The 24,168-nt window shown below is 44.9% G+C and overlaps 2 protein-coding genes across 3 annotated transcripts in view; one reads left to right on the forward strand and one right to left on the reverse strand.

Annotated features, from left to right (window-relative positions):
* Fbh1 (F-box DNA helicase 1) overlaps positions 1–3,189 on the forward strand; it is a 39,085-nt gene extending 35,896 nt beyond the window's left edge. For both annotated transcript variants that reach the window (XM_059263491.1, XM_059263490.1), the window contains exons 20-21: positions 1,965–2,096; positions 2,732–3,189. In XM_059263491.1, coding sequence (XP_059119474.1) covers positions 1,965–2,096; positions 2,732–2,902 — 303 coding nt within the window. In that variant the 3' untranslated portion in view covers positions 2,903–3,189. The remainder of the gene's footprint in view (positions 1–1,964; positions 2,097–2,731) is intronic.
* Positions 3,190–18,142: 14,953 nt separating this feature from the next.
* The window catches only part of Il15ra (interleukin 15 receptor subunit alpha), a 29,676-nt gene continuing 23,650 nt past the window's right edge, over positions 18,143–24,168 (reverse strand). The window contains exons 4-5 of the mRNA XM_059262424.1: positions 19,887–19,965; positions 18,143–19,135 (exon numbers count right to left, since the gene is read on the reverse strand). Of these exons, the coding sequence (XP_059118407.1) occupies positions 19,039–19,135; positions 19,887–19,965 (176 nt within the window). The 3' untranslated portion in view covers positions 18,143–19,038. The remainder of the gene's footprint in view (positions 19,136–19,886; positions 19,966–24,168) is intronic.

Below are 24,168 nucleotides of genomic sequence, written 5' to 3' on the forward strand. Positions count from 1 at the left end.
TAGTGCATGTGCATGTGTGTGGGACTGCAGGTGCCTATGCACGTGCAGAGGTCAGAAGAGGCGTCGGATCCTTCAGTGTTGGAGTTACAGGGCTGGAAAGAAGGCTTAGTGGCTAAAAAAGCTTGGGTCTGGCAGGAATGAATAGCTGAGAAGGGAACCAAAAATACGTATTAGTAATGTTGCCTTTGGTTCTTGGACGTGTGCAGACTTGAAACTTTTGTTATGGGTCAGAAGGACATGCTGGATTTGTGCTGCTGCTCAGGGAAGGAGCTTGGAGGTGATGGTGAAAGGGACTTAACAAGAACCTGTAACTTCAAAGAGGATTTTCTAGTGTCAGTTGCTAGTACTCAGTTGGAACTTGAGTGTTTGTGTCAGTTTTGTTGCTTTAAGGAAATGGTTGACATAACTGATAGAGGAAGGTAGTTACGTTTTGGCTCACAGTTTTAGGGGTTCACAGTGAGGAAGGTGTGGTGCGGCAGAGCAGCTCACGTCGTGCAGGTGAGGTAGCAGAAAAAGAGCAATGCAGGGAAAGGTCAGGGCAAGGGCAAGCCCCAGATAGGACCTGTTTGCTCCAGCTGGTCCCCACCTTCTGCTTTTCACCACCCCCAATAATGCCATTGTATGGATCCATCTATTGGATCAGAACCCTCAGAATCTGATCGTGTCTAGAATTACCCTCACAGACACACCAAAAGGCACACGTCACCAATTCCTAGGAGATTCTCTATCCAGTCAACCTGACAGTCAAGGCCATCATAGTGCTTATACGTCTTCTATTTTCTGTAACAGGTAGGCAAGTCCTGCAAGGGAGAAAACCAAATGAGTCAAAATAGGGCTCATAGATAGTGAAAAATTCAGTAAGTAGCTAGTTTTTAGCCCGCAGATGTGAAGTCATACTTTAGGAGTCAGAAAATATGTGTAGTCTGCTAATGTGTCCATATTGTGAAGAACTTCTCAGGAGCTGCACAACCTGAGCTGAACGGCCCTGACCCAGTGGCACTATAGTTGAAGTCTTTAATGTTCTGTTTGGGTGCTTGCTGGCTGTGTGCCAGGCACTAACACCAGAGTGTGCCGTAGTGTGTCCTCTTTATGAGACCGTGTGAAGTAGATGCAGATAAAAAAGCTACAAGAAGCTGAGCATAGTGGCGCACGCCTTTAATCCCAGCACTCGCAAGACAGAGGCAGCCGGATCCCTATGAATTCAAGGCCAGCTTGGTCTACAGAGAGAGTTCCAGGACAAGCCAGGGCTACACAGAGAAACCCTGTCTTGAAAAACTAAAAAATCTAAACAACAACAACAACAAGAACAATAATCTGTAAGAACCTTCCCTGCTAGACAGCCAGCAGCTGGGGGGTCAGCGGTGCGGGAGTGTGTTGGGTCGGTTTGGACTTTGGTGCTGAGGACTGAACCAGGCCTTGCACTCGGTAGGAAAGTGCTGTCCCTGAGCTCTGTCCACTGGGGCACTGGGGCAGCTGCTTCTTGCAGTTCTGAGTTTCAGCTCCCCTGGTCTGTAATTTATATAGTAATTCTCTGCGCCAAGCATGATAAGTGTGCCTGCAGTTTTAGTCCTTGGAAGGGAGAGGCAGGAGGATTGAGAGTTCAGTCCCACCCTGGACTCCACAGTGAGACTGTCAAAATGATGCTGCTGATAACAACAACAACAATTGGGGATAGGGACTACTAATCCAGAAATAGTCCTGAAATGTCATTGTAAATGGTACCTTTTCATGTTTACCAGTCTGTTTTTAAAAAATCTAGCAATTTTACCAAAAAGCCGAATCTACTGTCTTGAGTGTTCTTTGTTGGCAATAGCACTGGAGTTGGGAACATTAGGACATGAGGAAACAAGACAGTGGCTCTCTGCTTCTGGATACGTCCGAGGGGTGCTGCAGTCCTAGGCTGTTGGAGTTTTCAAGTAGAAGGCACCAGTATTGCCCTTCACCTCTGTCTTTCTCCTTCACAGGAGTATTTCTTGCAAGCAGAGCTGACAAGTAACGTCTTGAAAACAGGAGTGGTCCACTGCTGTGTGGGGCAGTGCAACAACACCATCCCTGTGGACACCATCCTTACCATGAAGAAACTGCCTATCACTTATGTGCGTTGACTTTCTGTAGGGTTAAGTCACTCATACCCATTTTATTGCTTGTGGGCTTTGTGCCTATCTAGGTTCTGGGTGAGGAAGGTAATACAGAAATCTGTATAATGCTTTTCTAAGAGCTTTGGTATGGAAGCATGGCAGATGTGAGGTCTGTCTTTTTTGTCAGAGATGGAACTAATCAGGTTGAATGACACTGCCTGGGTGTGCTAAGCCTTTCAGTCTGGGAGGTGCAGTTGTGGCCAGACACTTCAGAGGGGAGCTCTTTACCTGGAGGGCCTGTTGAGGTTTTCATGGTTCTTTTCACTTTCTTAGTTCTTTGGTGCTAGAGATCGAACCCATGGCGTTGAACATGCTAGCCATGCATTCCAGCACTCAGCAGTAGCTCCAGGCCCTAGTTCTTTATCTCTTGACTGGATAATTGTGGTTAATCCTCTAAAGGACTTTGATAGAGTTGAATCTAGATGACAGTGCTGTGTAGGGATTATCTCTGTGGGTTGACACAGGAGTGAGAAAGAACATCACAGCCGTAGTGCGTCAGAATGTTGGCAGCTGGGCAGTAATTCAGTACTTTTTGGTGGAAAATTCTTGTCCTTGGATTGTCCCTTACCTCTTTTTCCTATCCATCCCTGTAGAGCAACAGGAAGGAAAACAAGGGTGGCTACCTCTGCCACTCGTGTGCAGAGCAGCGGATCGGGCCTTTGGCGTTCCTGACTGCCTCCCCAGAGCAGGTGCGCGCCATGGAACGCACTGTGGAAGACATCGTGCTGCCCAGGCATGAGGCCCTGCTCTTCCTTGTCTTCTGAGGCTGTGACTCTGCGTGCTGAAGGAGCCATTCTGGGCTGCATTCCTGCTCATGGGAGACTCCGAGTCAATCACAGCATTTTTAGGAAGAAGATACCAACTAGACTTGGAGCTGCCATTTCTCCGTTCCTTACAGATAGCCAGTTCCCACTTACCTGTCCTCCATATGCATCAGGTCAGGGAGTGGGGAGAGTCCTTTTGATAAAAAAATCATTTTATGTATTTAAACTTTTATTACAAGGTTTCAATTAAATAGGCATTGCCCATTGGCATGCCGCTGTGAAGCTCAGCTTCAGTGCTGTCATTTCTAAGCTTTCTCCTGCTGTCTGTTTCCGTTATCTCTCTCAGCATCTTGTCACTGTTTATGTGGTTTTTATGCTGAGGAGTGACACCTGAGGAAGCCATAGCGGGTCTTTGTCATTTAGGGTTCGTGGTATAAACAGGAAAGTGGCATCATGTTCAGAAGACCTGCACAAAATGATAGTAGCTAGACTTACCTGGTTTCCCACTGGCACAGCTGGAAATCAGAAACACTCACAGGAAAGTAAGGTCAGCAGTCACTGTGGAGAGGACAGGGAGTCACTAAGGGAGAGATGGGTGTGGAGTAGCTCACACGACAATGGGTAAGTTCTTATAGAAACCACCAGCAAAAGTACCCATATCATGTCGATGTACATTGTTCTTAGTATTTGAGATTTTTTGCTGGTTAGCAGCTTTCTGATGCTGATCGCTGGTGGTTAAAAGCATGTGGTATCACCCAAAGAATTTACCGTGTTAGCCTCAAGTCAGGCCACGCAGTGTCCAAGGTCTTCTAGCATCAGATCTTAGTGGGGTCATTCCAGTTCTAGTTTGGATAGTATTTTAAAGAGGCCATATAAGTTAAAGGCTAGAGTTATAATATCAGCAAAATATGATGGCTGATGGGCTGCCCATGTTAACATAATGGGGCTAGGTATTAGGGCATGGGTAGTTTTCAGATGACCACTGTTGGCATCACTTAGGGGTTTTTAAGCCATTCCAGATCTTCAGAGTCAGATGTTTGAGCTTGTGGTCTAGCAGTTGGTATTTAGCAAGTCCTACAAGTGACCATAAGACACTAGATTTTTGAGAACTTCTTTTGATGTTAAGAAGGTAGAGCCCGTTCTTAATGCTTACAAACTCAATATGACCCGTGTTTTCTGGCTGGTTCTCCAAGTAGCTGAGGGCAGCCTTCATTGATAAAGGGGAGACACGGAAAAGCAGTGCTGAGGATTGTGGGGCTCACAGAGGAATCTAAGAAGAACCACCCAGGCAGCTTTTGCATGAAGAGTTAGCTCTATGTTCTGACCAAGAACCATGGGCTAGAAATACAAGTTTTGGGATTGCAGTGTGCCTGGTAGGTAAGGCAGATAAGTTGAAGAGCTTTGGTGAATTCATCCTACAGAAGTGAGAAGAATAAGAAGAGCAGAAGTCCAAGAAACAGGGTGGAGGATGAAAGACTTGGAGTAAAGAAAGCAAAGGGGGCTTACAAAGGAGAGTGATAGCAGATTCCAGGGAATGAACTCAAGAGAGAAGGAAGTTGGAGAAAAAGTGGCCATCAGCATCCAGTCCTTAAAGAGACCATGCGAAATAAAAGTGAGGAGAGGTCTCATCGTTGGGCACTCAAAATCAGTGGTGATGTTAGCTGGCCAGTTCAGTGAGCTTGGTGGTGCACATCTACCTGTGATCCCAGCCTCTGGGGGGCTGAAGTCACATGATCACAAGTTCCCAGTCAACCTGGCTTACATGGGAGGACTCTTTCATGCCAGAAGCTAAACAGCAGTAGGCCAGTGTGTGAGTGAGGAACTTCTGGAGGGTTGATGGATTAAATGTATTTGCTTTGTTTTCTCCCAAAAGCCATACTAAAACAATGATTGAAAGATTCTCCCCATCAGACTGTAGTAGGAAAGAAAATAGATAACCACACTGGGGTCGGGGGTGGGTGGGTGGGGGTGGTGTGGGGGAGAAGTTGGACAGCATCCATCTTTGAAGTGGGACATTGGCAGTTTCCTTCTCTACAGAGTCTACCTACCTTCAGTGGGAACAGGGACGACAACGTTTCTAGAGAAGTAGACCAGCCAGGTTACCAAGTGAACAAACCTGGAGGCCACCCAGGTGCCAGTGGTTACGCTGGGCTTCAATGCCTGCTCAACTGGAGTAGTGAGCCAAGAGCCAAAAGGCATCTCCCTGGTGAACTCTGAGTGCCAAACCAGGGGGTCAGCTTGGAGGGTCTGTGCAGGGAAAAGAGAATGTCTGTGTACCCTTAATACAGTGAGAATAAAGGATGGGAGTGCTGGGAGATCACAGGGTGTGTGTGTGTGTGTGTGTGTGTGTGTGAGAGAGAGAGAGAGGGGGGGGCTGGTGACACAGGTGGAAGAAAAAATAGAAAGTGAAAAGGCGGGCAGTGGTGGCGCACACTTTTAATCCCAGCACTCGGGAGGCAGAGCCAGGAGGATTTCTGTGAGTTCAAGGCCAGCCTGGGCTATAGAGCGAGATCCAGGACAGGCACCAAAACTGTATTTTGTTTTGTTTTGTTTTGTTTTTTAAAAAGATGTGTAGTGGCACATATCTTTAGTCAGGAGGAGGCAGATGCTGTTTGATGCTTGGACTACATACAGAGTTCTGGGTCAGCTAGGCCTACATAGGGAGACCCTGTTGCAAATATAAATAAGTCAACTTGAGCCGAGAGTGTAGCCCAGTTGTTAGAGTGCTTGCCTTGGCTATGAAGCCTGGGCTTTCATCCCCAGCACCGGGAACGGTGGCATGCACTTGTAATCCTAGCACTCAGGAAGTGAGACACAAGAATCCGAAGTTCAAGGACGTCCTCCACTACAATAGTGAATTCAAGGCCTGCCTGAGATACATGAAACCCTGTCAAAATGAAAATAACTCAAAATCAAGGATATCAGTGGTTCTCAGCCTTCCTAACACTGCGGCCCTTTAATACAGTTGCTCATGTTGTGGTGACTTCTCAACCATAAAATTGTTTTTGTTGCTACTGCATAGCTATAATTTTGTTACTGTTGTAAATGATAATGTAGATATCTGCTGTGCAGGATATCTGCTATGTGACCCCCGTGAAAGGGCCGTGTCATGACCCACAGGTTGAGAACCACTGTTCTGGAGTCAAATAGCCCACCACATGTCGGGAAGCCTTGAGTACGCTATGTAAAGAAGTGAATGTAATTTTCAGAGCAACAGAGACTGATTCAGAAGTTCCTGGAAGGGAAAAAAATTATCTGAGCCGAAAATCTAAATGTCTTCAGATACTATGACAGAAGAACCATGGCATTCCAAAGCGAGCAAAAGACTTACTAGAGGAAGGGTGTTTATGTTAACACCCTCATAGTATTAGAGGATATAACTGACAAGAGTGAGGGAACAAGCTGGGGTGGGGAGGATATCCCCTAGAAAACTACTGGACAAAAGGAGAGGATATCAAGATATGGCATGTGAGAAGGAGTAGGTCATAGGGGCCAGGTGAGAGGCAGCCGCTTGAGGAGAGTGGCCTTCATAGAATTCCAGACATTCCTGAACAGAGTAAGGGGACATTGCTGGAGTCTGGGGACACAGTCTTCAAAAAGGCAAGTGCTTCACAAAGGTCCCAGAGTATGAGAATAGGGCCACTGTATTAGACTTTTTGCAGCGGTGATAAAACACTATGACCCCAAGTGACTTACAGAAGGAAGTTGATTGGCTTACGGTTCCAGAGAGAGGAAGGTATGGCAACCAGCAGCTATAGCAGAAAGCTGAGTGGGCACATTTCCATCCACACCGAGTAGCAGAGTGAGCTGGAAGTGGAGGAAGGCTATATACTCTCAAAAGTCCAGGGACTGGCTTCCTCCAGCAAGTCTCCGTCTCCTAAAAAAGTTCCATAACCTCCCCAAACAGTGCCACCAACTCAGAACCAGGTGTCCAAATACCCGAGCCTGTTGGGGGACATTGCTCATTCAAACCTCTACAGCCACCAAAGGTGGAAAATGCTATATTGCATTTAGGGCTACTGTGGCTGTGGTGAAACACCATGACCATAAGCAATCTGGGGAGGAAAGGGTTTGTTTTACTTACAGTTCTATGTTCATCATCAAAAGCAGTGAGGACAGGAACTCAAGCAGGGCAGGAACTCGAAGGCAAGAGCTGATGCAGAGGCCGTGGATTTGGGCTGCTTACTGCTCCTCATGGCCTGCTCAGCCTGCTTTTTCAGAGAAGCTGGGACCACCAAACCAGGGATGGCGCCACCCACAATGGGCTGCCCCCCCCCCCCATCAATCACGAATTAAGAAAATGCTCTATAGCTGGGTCTTAAGGAGGCCTCGGCTCAGTTGAAGTTCCCTCCTTTCAGATGACTCTAGCTTGTGTCAAGTTGATGTAACCCTAGCCAGCACAGTGCTGTGACACCAAAGAAAGGCAGCAGCGAATCAAGGACTGTGTAAAGATCAATTTCTTGGTGACTTACAAACAGAAGCAGTTCTCGAGTGCCGGAAGACAGATGGTTATCTGCTCAAGCAGGAGAAAGTGGTTTATATGCCAAGATGGACTAAGGTGCTATGACCTTCCTCGTCAGCTCTTATGTTCAAACATCAGCTGAGAGGCCGCCCGGCACCAGTGGCTTAGAGACACTCATGCTTTAAGGACTTGGTGTCCAGTGGGGTTTAGGAAGCGTGCTAGGAGTCACCTGGTCAGCAAAGTGGCTGTGACAGCCAGAGTGGCTGTAGTTACGTCAGGTTGGAGCTCTAGTCAGTCCCTAATACTTGGGAAGATAACAGCATGCGGAAGAGAAGTCACCATGGTTTGCACAGCTCGGCTATGTATGAAAGTGGTTTTGTGGGCTGCTTTTTCTGTTTGTGTGACAGGATCCCATGATAGTCTGAGCTTGAACTCAGCTGAGGATGACCTTGAACTCCTGATCTTCTGGCCTTCATCTCCTGAGTACTGAGACTGTAGGCTGCACCACCATGCTCCCCCCCGCCCCCCCCCAGTGTTTCTGGAACCTTAATAGTGTCGTCATGTGTTTTGGAGGTGGAGAATGTATGAACTTGGGAGAGAGCAAACTGAATCGGCTTCCATAATAGGTCAGTTACGGTGTCTAAAACTACAAGATGGAAGTAGAAGCCAGTGTGAGCTTATGGAGATGCCGGGAGAAACATGCCAAAAACCGGCAAGAAGATTTTTAAATGTTCTCTTTTCAGAAACCGGGCATGGTGATATGTAGTTATACTCTCAAGACTTGGCAAGTGGAAGCAGGAGGATCAGGAGTTCAAGGCTAACCTCCGCTGAGTTTGAGGGCAGCCTGGACTACATGAAACCTTGTCACAGAAAACGAAAACAACAAACTTAGATTTGTTTTGGGCAGAGGTAACCAGGCAGGTGGGGTGGTTTGGTGTAAGGTGCTTTAGCTACTCCTGACCATGTAACTTTATGTTAAGATCTGAGTGGACAGCAAGAAACAGGGCCTCTGCATCTCAGGGCGCAAGGCAGAGAAGAAGAAAAGGCAGGCAGGGGATGGTGGGACCTTGGGGAGAAGTTGTTGCTTTTCAAATTCAAGGATTTACCGGGTTTACATATTATGTGAAAATGGACAGACTGGTTGGTACCGGGAGAGAGAGTGATTGATGTAGAGTGGGAGGGGCCAGGGTACAAGATGGAAGAGAAGAGGGCTAGAAGCACACTGTAAAGGGGTTGAAAATGTTAGTTTGCCTTGCCGTATTTATTTGTTTTTCTACATATAAACATTGCTTTATTGATACAACACACAAACTATGAAGGTAAAGAAGTTTAAATATCTGTATCATAACAAATAGGCTGCAATTCAACCTCCAGGGTCCAGAGAATGCCAGGAGGAGACTGGAACAGATAGAAGCTCATGGTGGAGAGGACTTCTTCATAGCTGGAGGAGGGTCCAGCTCCTCTCTCCTGAGGACTGTGGGAAGGACTCTTCATTTGAGGATGGTGTATACTCTGTGCTCTTGAGGCAGGTCAGAATTCTCAAAATCGAGAGAACCAGAAGGATAGCTTTCCTGGTCCTGACCTGGATTCCTTCTTCCCAAATAAATCTCTTGAAAGAGTTTTGGGTGAAGATCTTTTGCTGGCATGGAGCAGAATCTCTGCTGGGAAGCTCCCTTAGGAGGGCAGAGCAGCAGAAGATGCCACACTTCCGCTGGGAAACTCCCTTGGGAGCCGGAGCAGAAGTAACAACTTTTCCCCAGAGTGGGAGCAGATTGCTACATTTCTGCAGCGGCTTTCCCTGCACCTTCAATGCGCTGAAATTCATGGGTAAATAAATAGAGTAGGCAGGTATTGAAGTACAGATAGGCAGCATCTTTAGCTATCCAGGAAATGAAAAAGAAAACTACATAAAACTTCCATCTTACCCCAGTGAAGAATGGCTGTCATTGAGAATAACAAATACTGCTGACGGTACAGGCGGTGGAGAGACAAAGCCCTTTTGTGCCTGTCTTCATTGTCATTTGATTGTGACAAAATACCTGACCCACGTGACAAAGAAGAGTTTATTTTGGCAAACAATTTGAGGGTACAGTCCATCTTGGAAGGGAAGTCAGAGTGTCAGGGGCTTGAAGCAGCTGGTTAGGCTGCACCTACAGCCGGGAAGAAGAGTGCAATGAATACTTGATTGTGCAGGCTTTCCTTCATCCTTTTGTGCAGTCCAGGATCCAAGAGTAGGGATCCTAATCTAGATAACCCTTCAGAGGCATGTCCAGAGGCTAGCCTGATCTAGATAATCGCTCACAGGCATGCCCAGAGGCTAGTCTGATCTAGATAATTCCTTACGGGCATACCCAGAAGATAACCTAGTCTAGATAATCCCTCACAGGCATGTCCAGAGGCTAGCCTGATCTAGATAATCCCTCATTGACATGCTCAGAGGCTAGCCTGATCTAGATAATCCATCACAGGCATACTCAGAAGATAACCCAATCTAGATAATCCCACAGGATTGGACAGATCCTCATCTGATCTAGATCATCCTTTACAAATGTGCCTGATGACTGGGAGGTGGTGGCACACGCCTTTAATCCCAGCACTTGGGAGGCAGAGGCAGGTGGATCTCTGTGAGTTCAAGACCAGCCTGGTCTACAGAGTGAGTTCCAGGACAGGCTCCAAAGCACAGAGAAACCCTGTTTCAAAAAATCAAACAATCAATCAAACAAACAAACAACAAAAATGTGCCTGATGACTTGTCTCCTAGGTGATTGCAAATCCTGTCAAATTCACATTAACCGTCACATTCTAGATGGTGGGAATGTAAACTAGTGCAGCCACTATGGAAATCAGTGTGGAGGATCCTCAGAATTTCTGCCTGTATAATCTTCAAGACTTCTTAGAACAGCGAAAACACCAGAGCAGTTGAGTACCCATGGAGGTTTTTTAAAGGGGCCTGGAAGATTGCATACTTGTTTGTAATTAGTGACTTTGCCTCCTTTGCCCAGTGAAGTGGATGAATTACCCAGAAGCACCCACGTTCCTTGTAAGGCCATCTCCCAGAGGGAGCAGCTGGTCCTGTGGAGCCAGAGACTTGGGGCTGAGATCCTTTGCCCTTTAAGACTTTTGTATCAGTTTTATTTAACAGTTATTGAGCAACCCTGCTAGTAGCCTGCTAAAATGAAGCTTAAGCCACACAGACTACTTCTGCTTTATCATTTCCTGATTGTATGTATGTGTGGCCCAGGCCTTCCTTTGTAGCCCAGACTGGCCTGGAGCTCTTGATTTTCCTCAGTCCCCCCAGAGCTGGGAGTACAGGTATGGACCACTCCTGTCACTTTTTTTTTTTTTTTGGTAATTTTATTTAACATTGTTTTAATCAAGTAATGCAGCTGTTTAAAACAGGAAAATTTAAATACATCTTAATAGTGCAGTGGAGGATTACTTTTGTCAGGTAGCCTCTATGAATAAAAGCCAGATTGTGTGAATTTGAATTGACTGGTTTGGCGCCAGACTGAGCAGTAGTAGAAGCCCAAGCCCTTGCCTTGGTGTTGAGAAGCCCTGGCAGTTTCCCCCTTACAGGACAGCAGGAGCTCTAAGACACAGTCTTCCCACTCTGACCCTGAATGTGCTGATCTGGAGACTCTCAGAAAACGATGGCAAATGTGCTGGCCACACAACAGAGACTCTGAAACCTAGGTGACATGTGAGTGACCTGAGTTTACAAATGTCTCTTCTGTGGTGGGACACGACACATTTCCTCGTTACCATTCCAGGTATATTCGATGATATATCTGCTCCACACTCACCAGATTCTTACCAAGGTTTTAATTTACCAGATGTTTACATAATTTCAACGTACATTTTCTCTTACCTGCATTTGTTATGGTTTTATAATCCACGAGATGGAAGACAGAAGGGGTAAGATGCCAATGATGTCTGAGCTACTGTGCCACACAAATGGGTTCTTCACTCCCGGAATGTACTTTTGTGGAAGGGAACATATGCTAGGTTTTCAATGTTGAAGACAGATATTCAAATATAGTCAAGAACCCAGATGGAATTTGTACTAACTAGTGGATAATTAATTCACTTGTATGTGCCTGAAGTCCAAGACGCAACCCGCTGGTCAGGCCCTAGTTAGCTGCATTTACTCAGCCTGCCTACCATGCTTACCAGGCCACATCCCAATCCTTTGCTCTTTCTTTCTTGAATGTGATGATTACTTTCCTGTTTGACTTTACCTCTGTCACCACTACTCCTTTTAGAATATTCTCTGTCGACAGGCTGTGTGTCCTGGTCGCTGGGAGAGTGACCTTAAGGGACTCTGATACTTTGATCTCAAGAGCTGTAACATTAGATGCTGTTAAAGGTTGGGGATCCTGGCACCCTAGGTTGAGACATCAAACACTTGTTGCTGAAGGACTGAGGGTCACAGAATCCATGGCCTAGTTAAGAGCTGTGACTCCAGACCAGCAGTTCTCAACCTTCCTAGTGCTGTGGCCTTTTCATATGGTTCCTCATGTTGTGGTGACTCCCAACCATAAAATTATAAAGTTGCTACTTCATAACTGTAATTTTGCTACAGTTATAAATCATAGTGTCAAGATCTGATATGCAGATATCGCATATGTGACCCCCAAGGGTGGTTGTGACCCACAGGTTGAGAACCACTGCTCTAGATGGTGCCACCTGCTGCTTTTGCTGCTGCCTGATGCCACCACCCACTGTTGCTGAAAGACAAGGAAGAAATAGCTGCCATGTGCAGGGGCCACTGCTGGTTAACGCCCAGAGCAGTAAGCTTCCACCCTGAGTACTAAAGCCACGAGACTCTGGCTTCTAACTTCCGGAGCTCTAGGCTGTGAGCTTGTATGCATGGACCATTTCCAAGGCTTTGGACACTCAAGAGCCCAGGACTCCCAATGCTGGAAAAGTTTCTCCTCATCTACCCAAGATCTCTAGCTTGTCTTAGTTACTATTCTCTTGCTGTGAAGCAGTAGGCCATAACCAAGGCAATTTCTAGAAGAAAGTGTGTATTTCAGAGAGTGAGTCCATGATCATAATGGTGAGGAGTATGGCAGGAGGCAGGTGGGCATGGTCCTGGAACAATATCTGAGAGCTCACGTCTGATCCATAGACATGAGGCAGAGAGAGAACTAACTGGGAAGTAACACCATGTCTTACTCAATGTTCTGTGGCTGTGAAGAGACACCATGGCCATGGCAACTCTTATAAAAGAAAAACACTTAATTTAGGTCTTGCTTACAGGTTCAGAGGTTTAGTCTGTTGTCTTCATGTGGGAAGCATGGTGGCCACACAGGCAGACATGGTGCTGGAGAAGGAACTGAGAGTTCTACATCCAGATCATCAGGCACCAGGAAGAAAGAGGAACACTGGGCCTGGTTTGAGCATTTGAAATCTCAAAGCCTACCCCCCAGTGACACATCTCCAACAAGGCCACACCTCCTAATCCTTCCCAAACAGTTCCATCAACTAGGGACCAAGCATTCAAATACAGGAGCCTTTGGGGGCCATTCTCGTTCAAGCCACCACGTTCCACTTCATGGTCCCCATAGGCTTGTAGCCATGTCATAATGCAAAATGCCTTGAGTCCAACTTTAAGAGTTTCCACAGCCTTTTACATTCTTAACAGTTTCAAAGTCCAGAGTCCCTTCTGAGACACAAGGTAATCTTTTAATTGTAACCCCTTGTAAAATCAAAAAGCAAATTACTTACTTCCAACATACAATGGCACAGAATATACACTACCATTTCAAAAGGGAGGGAAGGGGACATAGTGAGGAAATACTGGACAAAAGCAAGACCAAAACCTATCAGGGCACACTCTAAATCCTGCAGCTCCATGTCTGATGTTAAAGGGCTTAGGTGGCTCCATCTTTCCAGCTTTGCTGCCTGCCACACACTTCTCTCTCCTAGGCTGGTTCCACTCCCTGTCTGCAGCTGTCCTTGGTAGGTTTGCCACAGCTCTTGCACCTCCAACATCTTTGGGGGTCTCCTACACAATTTAGGCTTTACTGCCACAGTTTCCTGAAATGGCCTCTCTGGGCTTTCATGCCTGGCCTCAGGAGCTTTCCTTAACCTTGGAAGAAGATTCTACAACCCCTTTCCTCCTGTGTCCTCCATGCCTCTAAAGACAGAGCACAACCAAAGCTGCCAGGTTCTGCTGCCTGCTTCGAATAGAACCTGTCCCCACTCTTGAATTACATTTGCATAAACTTTGGTTTGTTTGTTTGTTTGTTTGTTTGTTTGCTCCTTAGGAGCAGGTAATCCCTTAGGCCTCTTCTTTTCACAAATTGCAGGATTAGCTGAATGGACTCTCACCCTAAAGACATGCCCTTAATCTCATTTTTCCTTATGTCTTCCACCACATGCCACGGCTCCAACATTGAATGTCCTGTGCTCTTTTTTCTCCTCAAACTGTGCATTTTGTGTTTTGATCCCTGCTTGCTCCTTTTCATTGTAGATCTGCAGAAGAGAGATTACTAATAACCAAGTGACAGAGTCAGTATTAGGCTGTCTTGAAATCTCTTGACAATGAAATTAGTCCAAAACTCAATTCAGCCTCAGGCAGATTAATAGGACAAGGGCAAAAAGCAAAGATATTCTTCCCCCAAATATCACAAGAATGGGTTCTAGCCCAGTTGCTAATATTGTTTCCCTCTGAAACCTCTTGAGCTGTTGGATCTCCACATTTGATACTGTTTTCAGCATAACTGTCTTCCAAGATCCTACAATAATGGCCTATTAAGCCTCATTTATAGTGTTCAACTTCTTTCCTAGTCCAAAGTTCCAAAGTCTTCCACATTTCTCAGCAAAACAAACAAACAAACAAACAAAAAAACAGTAACAAAAAACATTGTCAGGTGTGTCACAGCAATACCCTGCTCTCGGCACTACCTTCAAATATATAACCCTTTGGGGGTTATTGTCATTTAAACCACACATATCTGATAGAGTGAAACGTCCCCAGCCAGTTCATTGGTAGCAAGGCCATTGCTGGACACTTTCTGCTGTATTTCATTCATTCCATATTCAATAACCCAGAATGCTAGGTGAGGTGCTCTGATAGGGCCTAGGCCAGGTGCCCTAGGCCAGGGAGCAGCTGGCCTTTGTATTAGTGGGCAATGAGGTACTCAACAATGGGGAGGTTCCCCAGTGTCAGGTTAAAAGGAAATTCCAATTCTCCAAACTCCAAAAGGCAGTTCAAATATCAAGAAATGAGCTCAACCTGGAGTATAGGAGAAGGATTTCTGGCTGTTAGATAAAAGTCATCATTCCTCAGGAATCTGTGAGGTTGGTTTCCACGTGCCAAAAGAAGTCAATTCCCTTATCTCTGATGAAAAGGACATACGGCTCCCCGTTAACATACGCCTATGGTGCCTATCTCAATATCAAGTTGGTCCATGCTAGCCTCCAGGCTCCCTTAGCCCCTACTCACAAGCACTTGTTATATACATCAAAGCCTCCCTCCAGCTCACAGGCTCCTATCCTCACAGATACCCATTTTTCTTGTAACCCTCAAAATTCTTCCCCCTCTTGCTTCTCTGTGCTTTTCTGAGAGACAGGCTTGGCAGTATGGAATAAACTTTTGCCTTTTTCACCCTCAGAATGGCCATTTTGCTTTCTTTACTGGGTCTCTCAAATACACCCAGAATTGGTGAGGAGGGGCTATTACATTTTGACATAAACACAAGTAGAACATGAGGATTCATAGTCAGGCACTTAGGGAAGGAAAGAGTAAAGTGGATTCTGTGACAGCGAGCATTGTGTTTTAAGTTTAATTACTGTGCTTAAGAGGCCTATAAAACAAAATTGCCTATAATCTGTATGTCCCACTTGTCCAAGGATAGATAACTTCTTGGAACACTGGGAGCTATTCTTGTAATTGCCTGTCCTTGTTTGTGCAAGATACTGGTCAGTACCACTGCTTCTGCTTCTGGAAACAAAATTTGCTTGTTTGAGATAACCAAGACATTTGCAAGACATCTGTTTGCTAAACTGAGCCCTTGATGCATGTAAACAGAACATAACTTTTTTGTCTTTCCCTTTATTATTTATTTATCTATTTATATTTTAATCAATCAATCAATTAATTTTTTTTAAGACAGGATTTCCCTATGTTGCCCTGGCTGTCCTAGAACTCACTATGTAGATCAGACTGGCCTCAAACTCAGAGATCTACCTGCCTCTGCCTCCCAAATGCTGGGACAAAAGGCATGTGCCACCACTACCTGCCTGTTGTTGTTTTTTTTTCTTTTAAACCCCTGACTAATGGGGCTCTATGCTACATTTGGGAATCCCAAGTCTTGGGTGTAGCCCTGGCACCAGTATCTGAATATAGACTCTTCTTTATAAAATATATTTGTAGTCAGACTGGTGAATCTCGGAATGACTCCAGATCCATAACAGAGTCTTCCACGAGACAGCGCAGTATGAGCTAGAATACGTAGAACAGTATCCACACACCGAATTCTAACACAGGCCAGGGAGTGTGCAAGGTTGGTTTGGACTGAGCCTTGCCTGCCTCAAAGGAGCACAGACCTAAGGAACAGCAAACATGTGGACTCAAGAATCTACTTTCTTCGATGTTTGCAGGCCAGAACAGGGCAATCTTAGGCAATAGTAAAAGATCCTAAATGCAAAAGCAGAGTGAGCAATTAGAACCTTGGGGATCGTGATGAGGCGGCTCAGCAGTAGAAGCACTGGCTGCACTTGCAGAGGGTCTAAGTTCAATCCCCAGCGCACACAGGGCAGCTCACAAGGAGCAGCAGTTCCAGTTCAGGGATCTGACGCCCTCTTCTGACCTCTGTCACCAGGCACACGTGGTGCACAGATATACATACAGACACAATACTCATTCACATAAAGTAAATCTAAAAGCATGTGTCTTTTGTTTCCTGTTCTCACTACTCTCTCGAATCTAAAAGGGAGCTAGAAAAGATGCAAAAGAGTTGCATTCTATTTTGTCAAGTCAAAATAGAAATGGTGAAGAGCCATCAATTTTTTTTTTATGGCTAATATGGTGGAGGGCAAGTAATGTTGGAAAAGGGAACTGTAAATTAGATCTGTAGCCAGTGAAGATTACCTGGGCTGAAGGTTTAATAGCTATACAATTTTCAAGTCCTTCAGAGTTCTGTGTACCTTTCCATTCCAAACTAATTATTAAAAATGGACATCTCAGCTGGGCAGAGCACTCAGGAGGCAGAGGCAGGTGGATCTTTGAGAATCTGAGGCCAGCCTGGTCTACAGAGTAAGCTCCAGGACAGTCAAGGCTTCACAGAGAAACCCTGTCTCAAAAACAAAACAAAACAAAACAAAACAAATGAAAAACTGGATGTCTCAGTACCTAGCTCAATACCAGATCATTATATTCTCATCCACTCATCTCATATTTATTGGCATTGTCTAAGAGCTGAGAACTAAAGGAAAATTATACTTCCTTGGCTGTCTTCAAAAGTATGGCAGCTGGTTACCAAAGACAGATTCCGTGAATGCTTTCTTTCTCTTTTGACATTTCCTTGCCCTTGAATCTGGGCTGGTTTGTGACTTGCTTTGACCAATACATAGCAAAGGTTATATAGATAGATAGCAAAAGTTATACAGGTCTGTTTCTGGCCTACCTACTTGAAGGGCCTGGCAGTTTTGACTTTGTATTGACCACCATGTAAACAGCCTGACTAGACAAAGACCATCATGCTGTGAGGAAGCCCAAGTGAGCTATGTGGAAAGGCGTCCTTTCGTTTTTTTTTTTGTTTTTTTTTTTTTGTTTTGTTTTTTGTTTTTTGTTTTTTGTTTTTTGTTTTTTTGTTTTTGAGACAGGGTTTCTCTGTGTAGCTTTGCGCCTTTCCTGGAACTCACTTGGTAGCCCAGGCTGGCCTCGAACTCACAGAGATCCGCCTGGCTCTGCCTCCCGAGTGCTGGGATTAAAGGCGTGCGCCACCACCGCCCGGCGCTTCCTTTCGTTTTAATGAAAGAAACCACGTGAATTGATGACTGGTAGGAGTCAGTGAGGAATGGTAGCTTGTGAATCAGGTGCTTAACCCACCTCCTGAACGCTTATGGTGGTTCCCCTTTTCCGGGGCATGTAGGAGGACCAGTTGGCAGCTGACTCAAACAGGACTCCTCTCCTACCCCTCTTCCCACTCCAGTTCTGTCCCAGTGGTGGCAGTAGTTGAACTACGTGACTCTGGACACATCAACTTCTCCAGGCTACAATTTCTTTTTTATCTGTAAATTTAGGAGGTAGGAGATTGGGGATATGACTCAGTGGTAGAGGACTTGCCTAACATGAGTGAGGCCCTCTTTTTATCCATTGCTCTGCAATAGATTAATAATAATAATAACAATAAATTAATGAATAGAATGAAGAGGTGGAATTTGTCCTATGACTTTAGAAATAGTTGTCATAAGTGAGAGAGAGAGAGAGAGAGAGAGAGAGCGAGAGAGAGCGCAGGAATATGCATGCATCCTATGCTAGCTGAACTCAGACTTACCATTGTCTAGATTATATTGCTTCTACTCACCATGAAATTTGGTTAGAAATCCTGCCAAAGCTGTAATCTGTGCCAGCTCTAAGCGAGGGCTTTTCCCGTTCCTCTTTTTTTTTTTTTTTTTTTTTTGAAAGAAAACCTGAGTTTAATCACATTAGATATCTTATTAATCCTCCTTCTCCTTTTTTCCTTAGTGGAACATTTCTCTTGTTGATAATTTTAATATGTTTTTGTACAGAAAATAGATATTTTATTTTGTCTATACAAGGCACTTTCAAATATAAATCATACACTATATGTAGATATAACAGAAAGGGAAGTATAAATATGTCTATATATATGTAAGAGGTCACTGAGTTCAGTTTTCATCACAAATCCTATACAAAAGGATTTGTTGGCTCAATATCTCTTCTGCCTTTCTCTGCTCTTTTCCAATAGGTGCAAAGCAGCGACAACTAAGTCTTCAGCAGCTGTGGTCTTCTTTACAGACATCCCCCGTGCCAGAGGAGCCTTGGAGAGAAGTGGGAGCTTCGGGTGTGTTGCTGAGCTCTGTAAACTGTAAGTCAGGGTGGGGACAGGGAAGAGAGTCTACCACAGTAGTTCTCAACTTTCCTAATGCTGTGTCTCTTTAGTGTAATTCCTCATCTTGTGGTGACCCCCAACCATAAAATCATTTTTATGATGACTTCACAACTGTAATTTTGCTACTGTTATGAATCGTAATGTAAATATCTGATACACAGGATGTCTGATATGTGACCCCTTTGATAGAGTCATTTGACAACCCCAAAGGGGGTCATGACCCACAGATTGAGAACCACTGTCCGCTATTTAGAGCTGACGTCAGAGTGAAGTTAGATACTTTTATGGAGTCTGTGAGAGTCTCCCAGGAGAGCTCAAGCTGCTTGCACTTGGGGAAGTTGGCCTCGACGCTGAGCCAGCTGGAAGGGTGGTGTCCTTCCAGATGCTGGAGAACCCAGGCGTGCACATGGGAGGCACCCAGACACAGTAAAACAGATCATTCCGGAGGCTTATGTGATCACGATGTGCTTTCTCCTGGTTCCCAGTTCCCTGGGTCCTGGAGCTCCGTAGCTGACAGCAGTGCTGCCTTCAAGTCTTCTCTTTAGACTCAGCGGGGCAGGTTTCCCTGGGTTTCGGAGGTTGTGAGGTTAGGTTCCTGGGTCATCCTCAGTGCTGCTGGTCCTCACACTCATTGGCACTGCTTCCATGGTTTCCATCTCAACACCACGTGGCTGCGAAGCTTGCCTGTAAAATAGTTTATTCACAGGCTTTGAAAAGAGACCAAGGCCAGTCTTGGGCCAACATACTTCTTATTGGACATGCAAGCCCTGTACCGAGCGTGTTGCATTAGCAGACACCAGCCTGGCTCTCAGAGATCTGTGATGCTCAGAGATTAGGAAAACCTAGAATGCTCAGATGTGTGGATAGCAAGAACTTTAATCCGATTTGGGTATTTTCAACCTCGCCATCCATCCACCAGAGGTTTACCAATGTTGCTGGAACAAATCATGCCATCCCACTCTCACACCAGACTGCCAACTCTCTGCTGAAAACCAGCACAGACAGCAAGGAAGGGGGAGAGGAGACTGGGACCTTGGCTAGACCAGACTTGATACTGACGAAAGTGGCTGGATACCCACGAGGCCTTAAAAACAGTTCTTAGCATTTAGCATTAACCAAATACACTAATGAGCTCAAGGACAGCGGGAGCAGGGAGAGGCTCTGTATTCTGTCTGTGTGTCTACTTGTCTTGGAGTTCCCTCGAGTTTTAGGCCCTACGTATCTTGGTCAGTGCTGTCTTGCACGGTTCATATAATAATGTCTTCTAAAGGATAAACAGCTTTTTAAGCCGTGATTAAGTAAACAGTTTTGTGTGAGACAGAAACTAGAAATCAGAAATCTAGGTCAGCTCATCAAAAGCCAATTTGTTGACTGGCAAATCTCTTTTCTGGTGGAAAGGAAGAATCGGGTCCTGCAGCTCTCCTGTGCCACTCACCTTGATCTGATGTACCAGGCAAGAAAAACCACAACTCCTGCACCAACCAGAAGGACCAGGACTGATGTGGAGATGGCCACTGAAAAAGAACAGAACTAAGCTAGCACCACTTGAAAGTCCCATGAGGCCATTCACTGCCAAGAATCGGTAAATTGCTGGTAATTTCCATTCTTGCCTAGGACAGATGCCCTTCTAGCCAGCTTGCCATTATCAACATTTCTTGGGCCTGGAGAGAAGCTCAATAATCAAGAGCACATACTGCTTCTACAGAAGGCTGAAGTTTGGTTCCCACCATACACACTGGGCAACTCAGCTGCCTGTAACCCCGGCTCTAGGGGATTCGATGCCCTCTTCTGGTTTCTGTGGGCACCTGCATTCACATGCACATACTCCCTTCCATATAATTAAAAGCAATAAAAATATATCTCAAAAGTATAAACTAAATAGGAAAGCTGGCTTAAATACACTCAAAGTAATTTTCAACAAGTCATAACCACATGCACAGAAAACTCTTGAATCTAATGGCTGTTGGGTACCAAGTATTAAGTCATGATGAGACTGTAATAATCTTTACTTTCACTAAAATTATTTTTGTTGCCCTCAGAGTTTTGAAATGACACTAATGTCGGAAGAAGCAGTAAAATCACGGAAAGAAGACATCTTTACAGAAAGTAAAAAATCATCATGGCAAAGTTGTTACAAAAACATTAGGAAACACAATAAATTAATGAAAGATATCTTGAAGTCTCAGATTGGATTTGTTTTCGAAGGATGTGTTGCATGTAAACTGTCTTCCACTGGCTGGTAGGCTTAGCACCCCTTTACTGCCGAGGAGTGACTTACTGGAAAAGAGGAATTAGTGGTAGGAAGTAGTAGTTCTACTTTCACAATGCTCTTCCTATTGCTTTTGGAATGAGAAGAAACAACTGCAGCATCATCAGGAAAGGAGGCTCCTAGGCCAGTGATATCACAAAACTGGTGACTTAACCCCAGCCTCTTTTTCAACTACACCCACGCAATGCTGGACAAGAAACTGAAACCAGACTTCTGGAGACAAGGAATTAACAGATCATCTGGCAAGTTCTCCACCCTTTCTGGAGGGAAAAGGAAGAAATGGAGATTTGGTGTGAGAAAGGAGAGGGGAGGAAGGAAATGATGGAGGAGAGCCGATGATTGTGGTACAGGATGCCGAGAGAGCCGCTGGCCTCACAGTGTAGGTTGGGGCTAGAATGGAGAAGGCAGTGGAGACAGCCAGGGTCAGTATTCATGGAGGATGATGAAATTGCTGTGTGTGAACCCAGGGGGAACAGATTCCTTAGCAGGACCCAGGCAGACCAGGAAAACTACTGTGAATCTGCGTCAGGTGCTGAAGGATGAACTCTTACTGTCTCTTACTGTCCTAGGTTCGTAAGAAGAGTTGAGCTCAGGACCTGAGGATGTAGTTAGTTAGAGTACTTGTCTACTATGCAGTGAGACCCTAGGTTCTATCCTTAGGACTAAAAAGTAAATAAATAAAAGAAATATTGTATTCAAATCAGATACTCAAAAAAGGATTGCGCTAGCCTAGCTTTTAAAATTTCATAAATTAAAGGTGATTCTCTCTCTCTCTCTCTCTCTCTCTCTCTCTCTCTCTCTCTCTCTCTCTGTGTGTGTGTGTGTGTGTGTGTGTACATTCTTTTGTATGAACATGGGCGTGCTTGGACCACAGTGGGAGGCCAGAGGGCACATGTGAGGAGATCGGGGGACAACCTCAGGTCCTCTGTCCACCATTTTTGAGTCAGGTTTCTTTGTTGTTCTCTACTGTGAAGTCAGGACGGCTGGCCCAAGGTCTTGTAGGGGGTCTTAAATCTCTGCCTCCTCCTATCTCCCCTTAGGAGCAGCAGGATTACAGATGTGAGCCATCATACCCAGCTTTGCATGGGTTCTGAGAGTTGAACTCAGGTCCTCTCACTTGCGCGGCAGCTGCTTTTACCCACTGAGCCACCTTCCCAACCCTAAGGTCTGTGAAGATCAGAAATCAGTATTTCATAGCAACTTAGTTCCATCACTGGTAAAGATTTCAGTTTTCACTGGACAAGTAGATGAATGACAGTTCCCATCAAATGCAGACAGAGCATATCAACGACAACAAACTCATGTCACATGTGGAAAAGACTCAGGCCCAGTACCATTCTGGAAAGTCACCTTTCACTCCTAGTGAACTAAGTCCAGCACCGTAAGTGCTGTTGCAGTTGGCACACTAGGCTTGGAGTCTTGGGCTGGTAAGCTAGCTCATTGTGTTCAATGACAATTGGAAACCCTGACAGGCTGGGTTCAATCCCTGGGAACCAGATGGTGAAAGGAGAGAACCCACTCCCACAAGTGGCATACACACACACACACACACACTGGCTGGAGAGACAGCCATGGGTGCTGGGAACCGAACTGTAATATTTTTTGGTTGTGAGCCTAGGCTTTAACGACTGAGCCATCTCTCCAGCCCAATAATGAAGATTTAAAAAATAAAAATAAATAAATAAAACCAGGAGTTTTTAATAACCACCTAGGTAAAGATCAGAGAGAAGATACTGGGATAATTGAATAAGTTCTTGGCAGGAAAGGCTGTCAAATGAAGCAGTTGATAATTAAGACAATGAAACCACATTTCTTCACTATTAAAATGTTCAAGTCTTTAAGTTCTGGTACTCATCTGCTAACTCATTCAGTATTTATTGAGCATCAGCTATTGGCTGTTTACTGTTGAATTAAAAGGAACAACTTTTAAGCTGGTGGTGGTGGCACACACTTTTAATCCCAGCACTTGGGAGGCAGAGGCAGGTGGATCTCTGTGAGTTCGAGGCCAGCCTGGTCTACAGAGCAACTCCCAGGACAGCCAGGACTAGACAGAGAAACCCTGTCTTGAAAAGCAAACAAACAAATAAGCAAGAACAACTTTTAAAAATAGTGATAACTGGGGCTGGAGAGGTAGCTGAGTGAGTAAGAGTACATACTGCTCTTGCCAAGGATTCAGGTCCAGTTCATAGAACCCACACAGCAGTTCAGGTCCTCACATTGCATGGCAATTGCCTTTACCCACTGGGTCATCTTCCCAACCCCAATATCTTTTAAAATCAGTTCCAAGGGGATCGGATGCCCTCTTTTGACCTCTGCAGGTTCCTGTATGCACAAAGTACACTTTCATACATTCACTCAGGTACATATATATAACATAAAAATAAAAATTTTAAAAGAAAATAAAAGTGAGAACCATTTGTATAACTTATTTTAACCAGTATAGACTGGGGATACAGCTCAGTGAAGAGTACCTGTCTAGCATGCCCTTTGTTCCATCCTTATTATAAAACTAAAACAATAAAACAAAATATCAGCCGGGCGGTGGTGGCGCACGCCTTTAATCCCAGCACTCGGGAGGCAGAGCCAGGCAGATCTCTGAGTTTGAGGCCAGCCTGGTCTCCAAAGCAAGTTCCAGGAAAGGAGCAAAGCTACACAGAGAAACCCTGTCTCGAAAAACCAAAAAAAAAAAAAAAAAAAAAATCAGAGGGTTGATTATCAGTTAATTGACTAAGCAATCACTATGGTTGAACATTGTTAATACTGCCTTACAGAGATGTACTTAGCTGATTGCTTATTCATGAAGAAAAAGCACCCCACCCTGTGTCCAAGGAGCCAATGGGTATCTACACTATGCAAATGAATAGTGGGGTACTCGAAGATCTTGGGTGGCTGGGATGGATAGTGTAAATGGCAAACTTTGAAGACACTGTCACAAATACTTTTACAAAACTAGACTGGTTATAATTTCAATTTGCACTTTATTAGCAGACAATAAGAACTTTTAATATCCCATTTTCATTTCTTTACTAACCAATTGACTTCTCTCATAATTCAGCATCTTCATGTCTATGTTTAAGGAAGAACACCTTATTTATACATAAAGTGATTTTTTTTTTTTTGGTGTTTCGAGACAGGGTTTCTCTGTGTAGCTTTGCACCTTTCCTGGGACTCACTTGGTAGCCCAGGCTGGCCTCGAACTCACAGAGATCCGCCTGGCTCTGCCTCCCAAGTGCTGGGATTAAAGGTGTGCGCCACCACCGCCCGGCTAAAGTGATTTTTAAAATTTAAAAACCTTTATATTTCTCACCATCCCTTGCACAGAATTATCTTTGTCATGAAAGTCATGAACTGGAAAAATAAGTATTGGATCCTAAGTTGCTCAAAGCTTTATATAGAAAATTTTACATGTAGATTTTCATCCACTAAGTATAATTGCACCCAAGTTTCC

Source organism: Peromyscus eremicus, chromosome 5 (genome assembly GCF_949786415.1).
Source record: "Peromyscus eremicus chromosome 5, PerEre_H2_v1, whole genome shotgun sequence".
In the NCBI taxonomy this organism is placed as follows: domain Eukaryota; kingdom Metazoa; phylum Chordata; class Mammalia; order Rodentia; family Cricetidae; genus Peromyscus; species Peromyscus eremicus.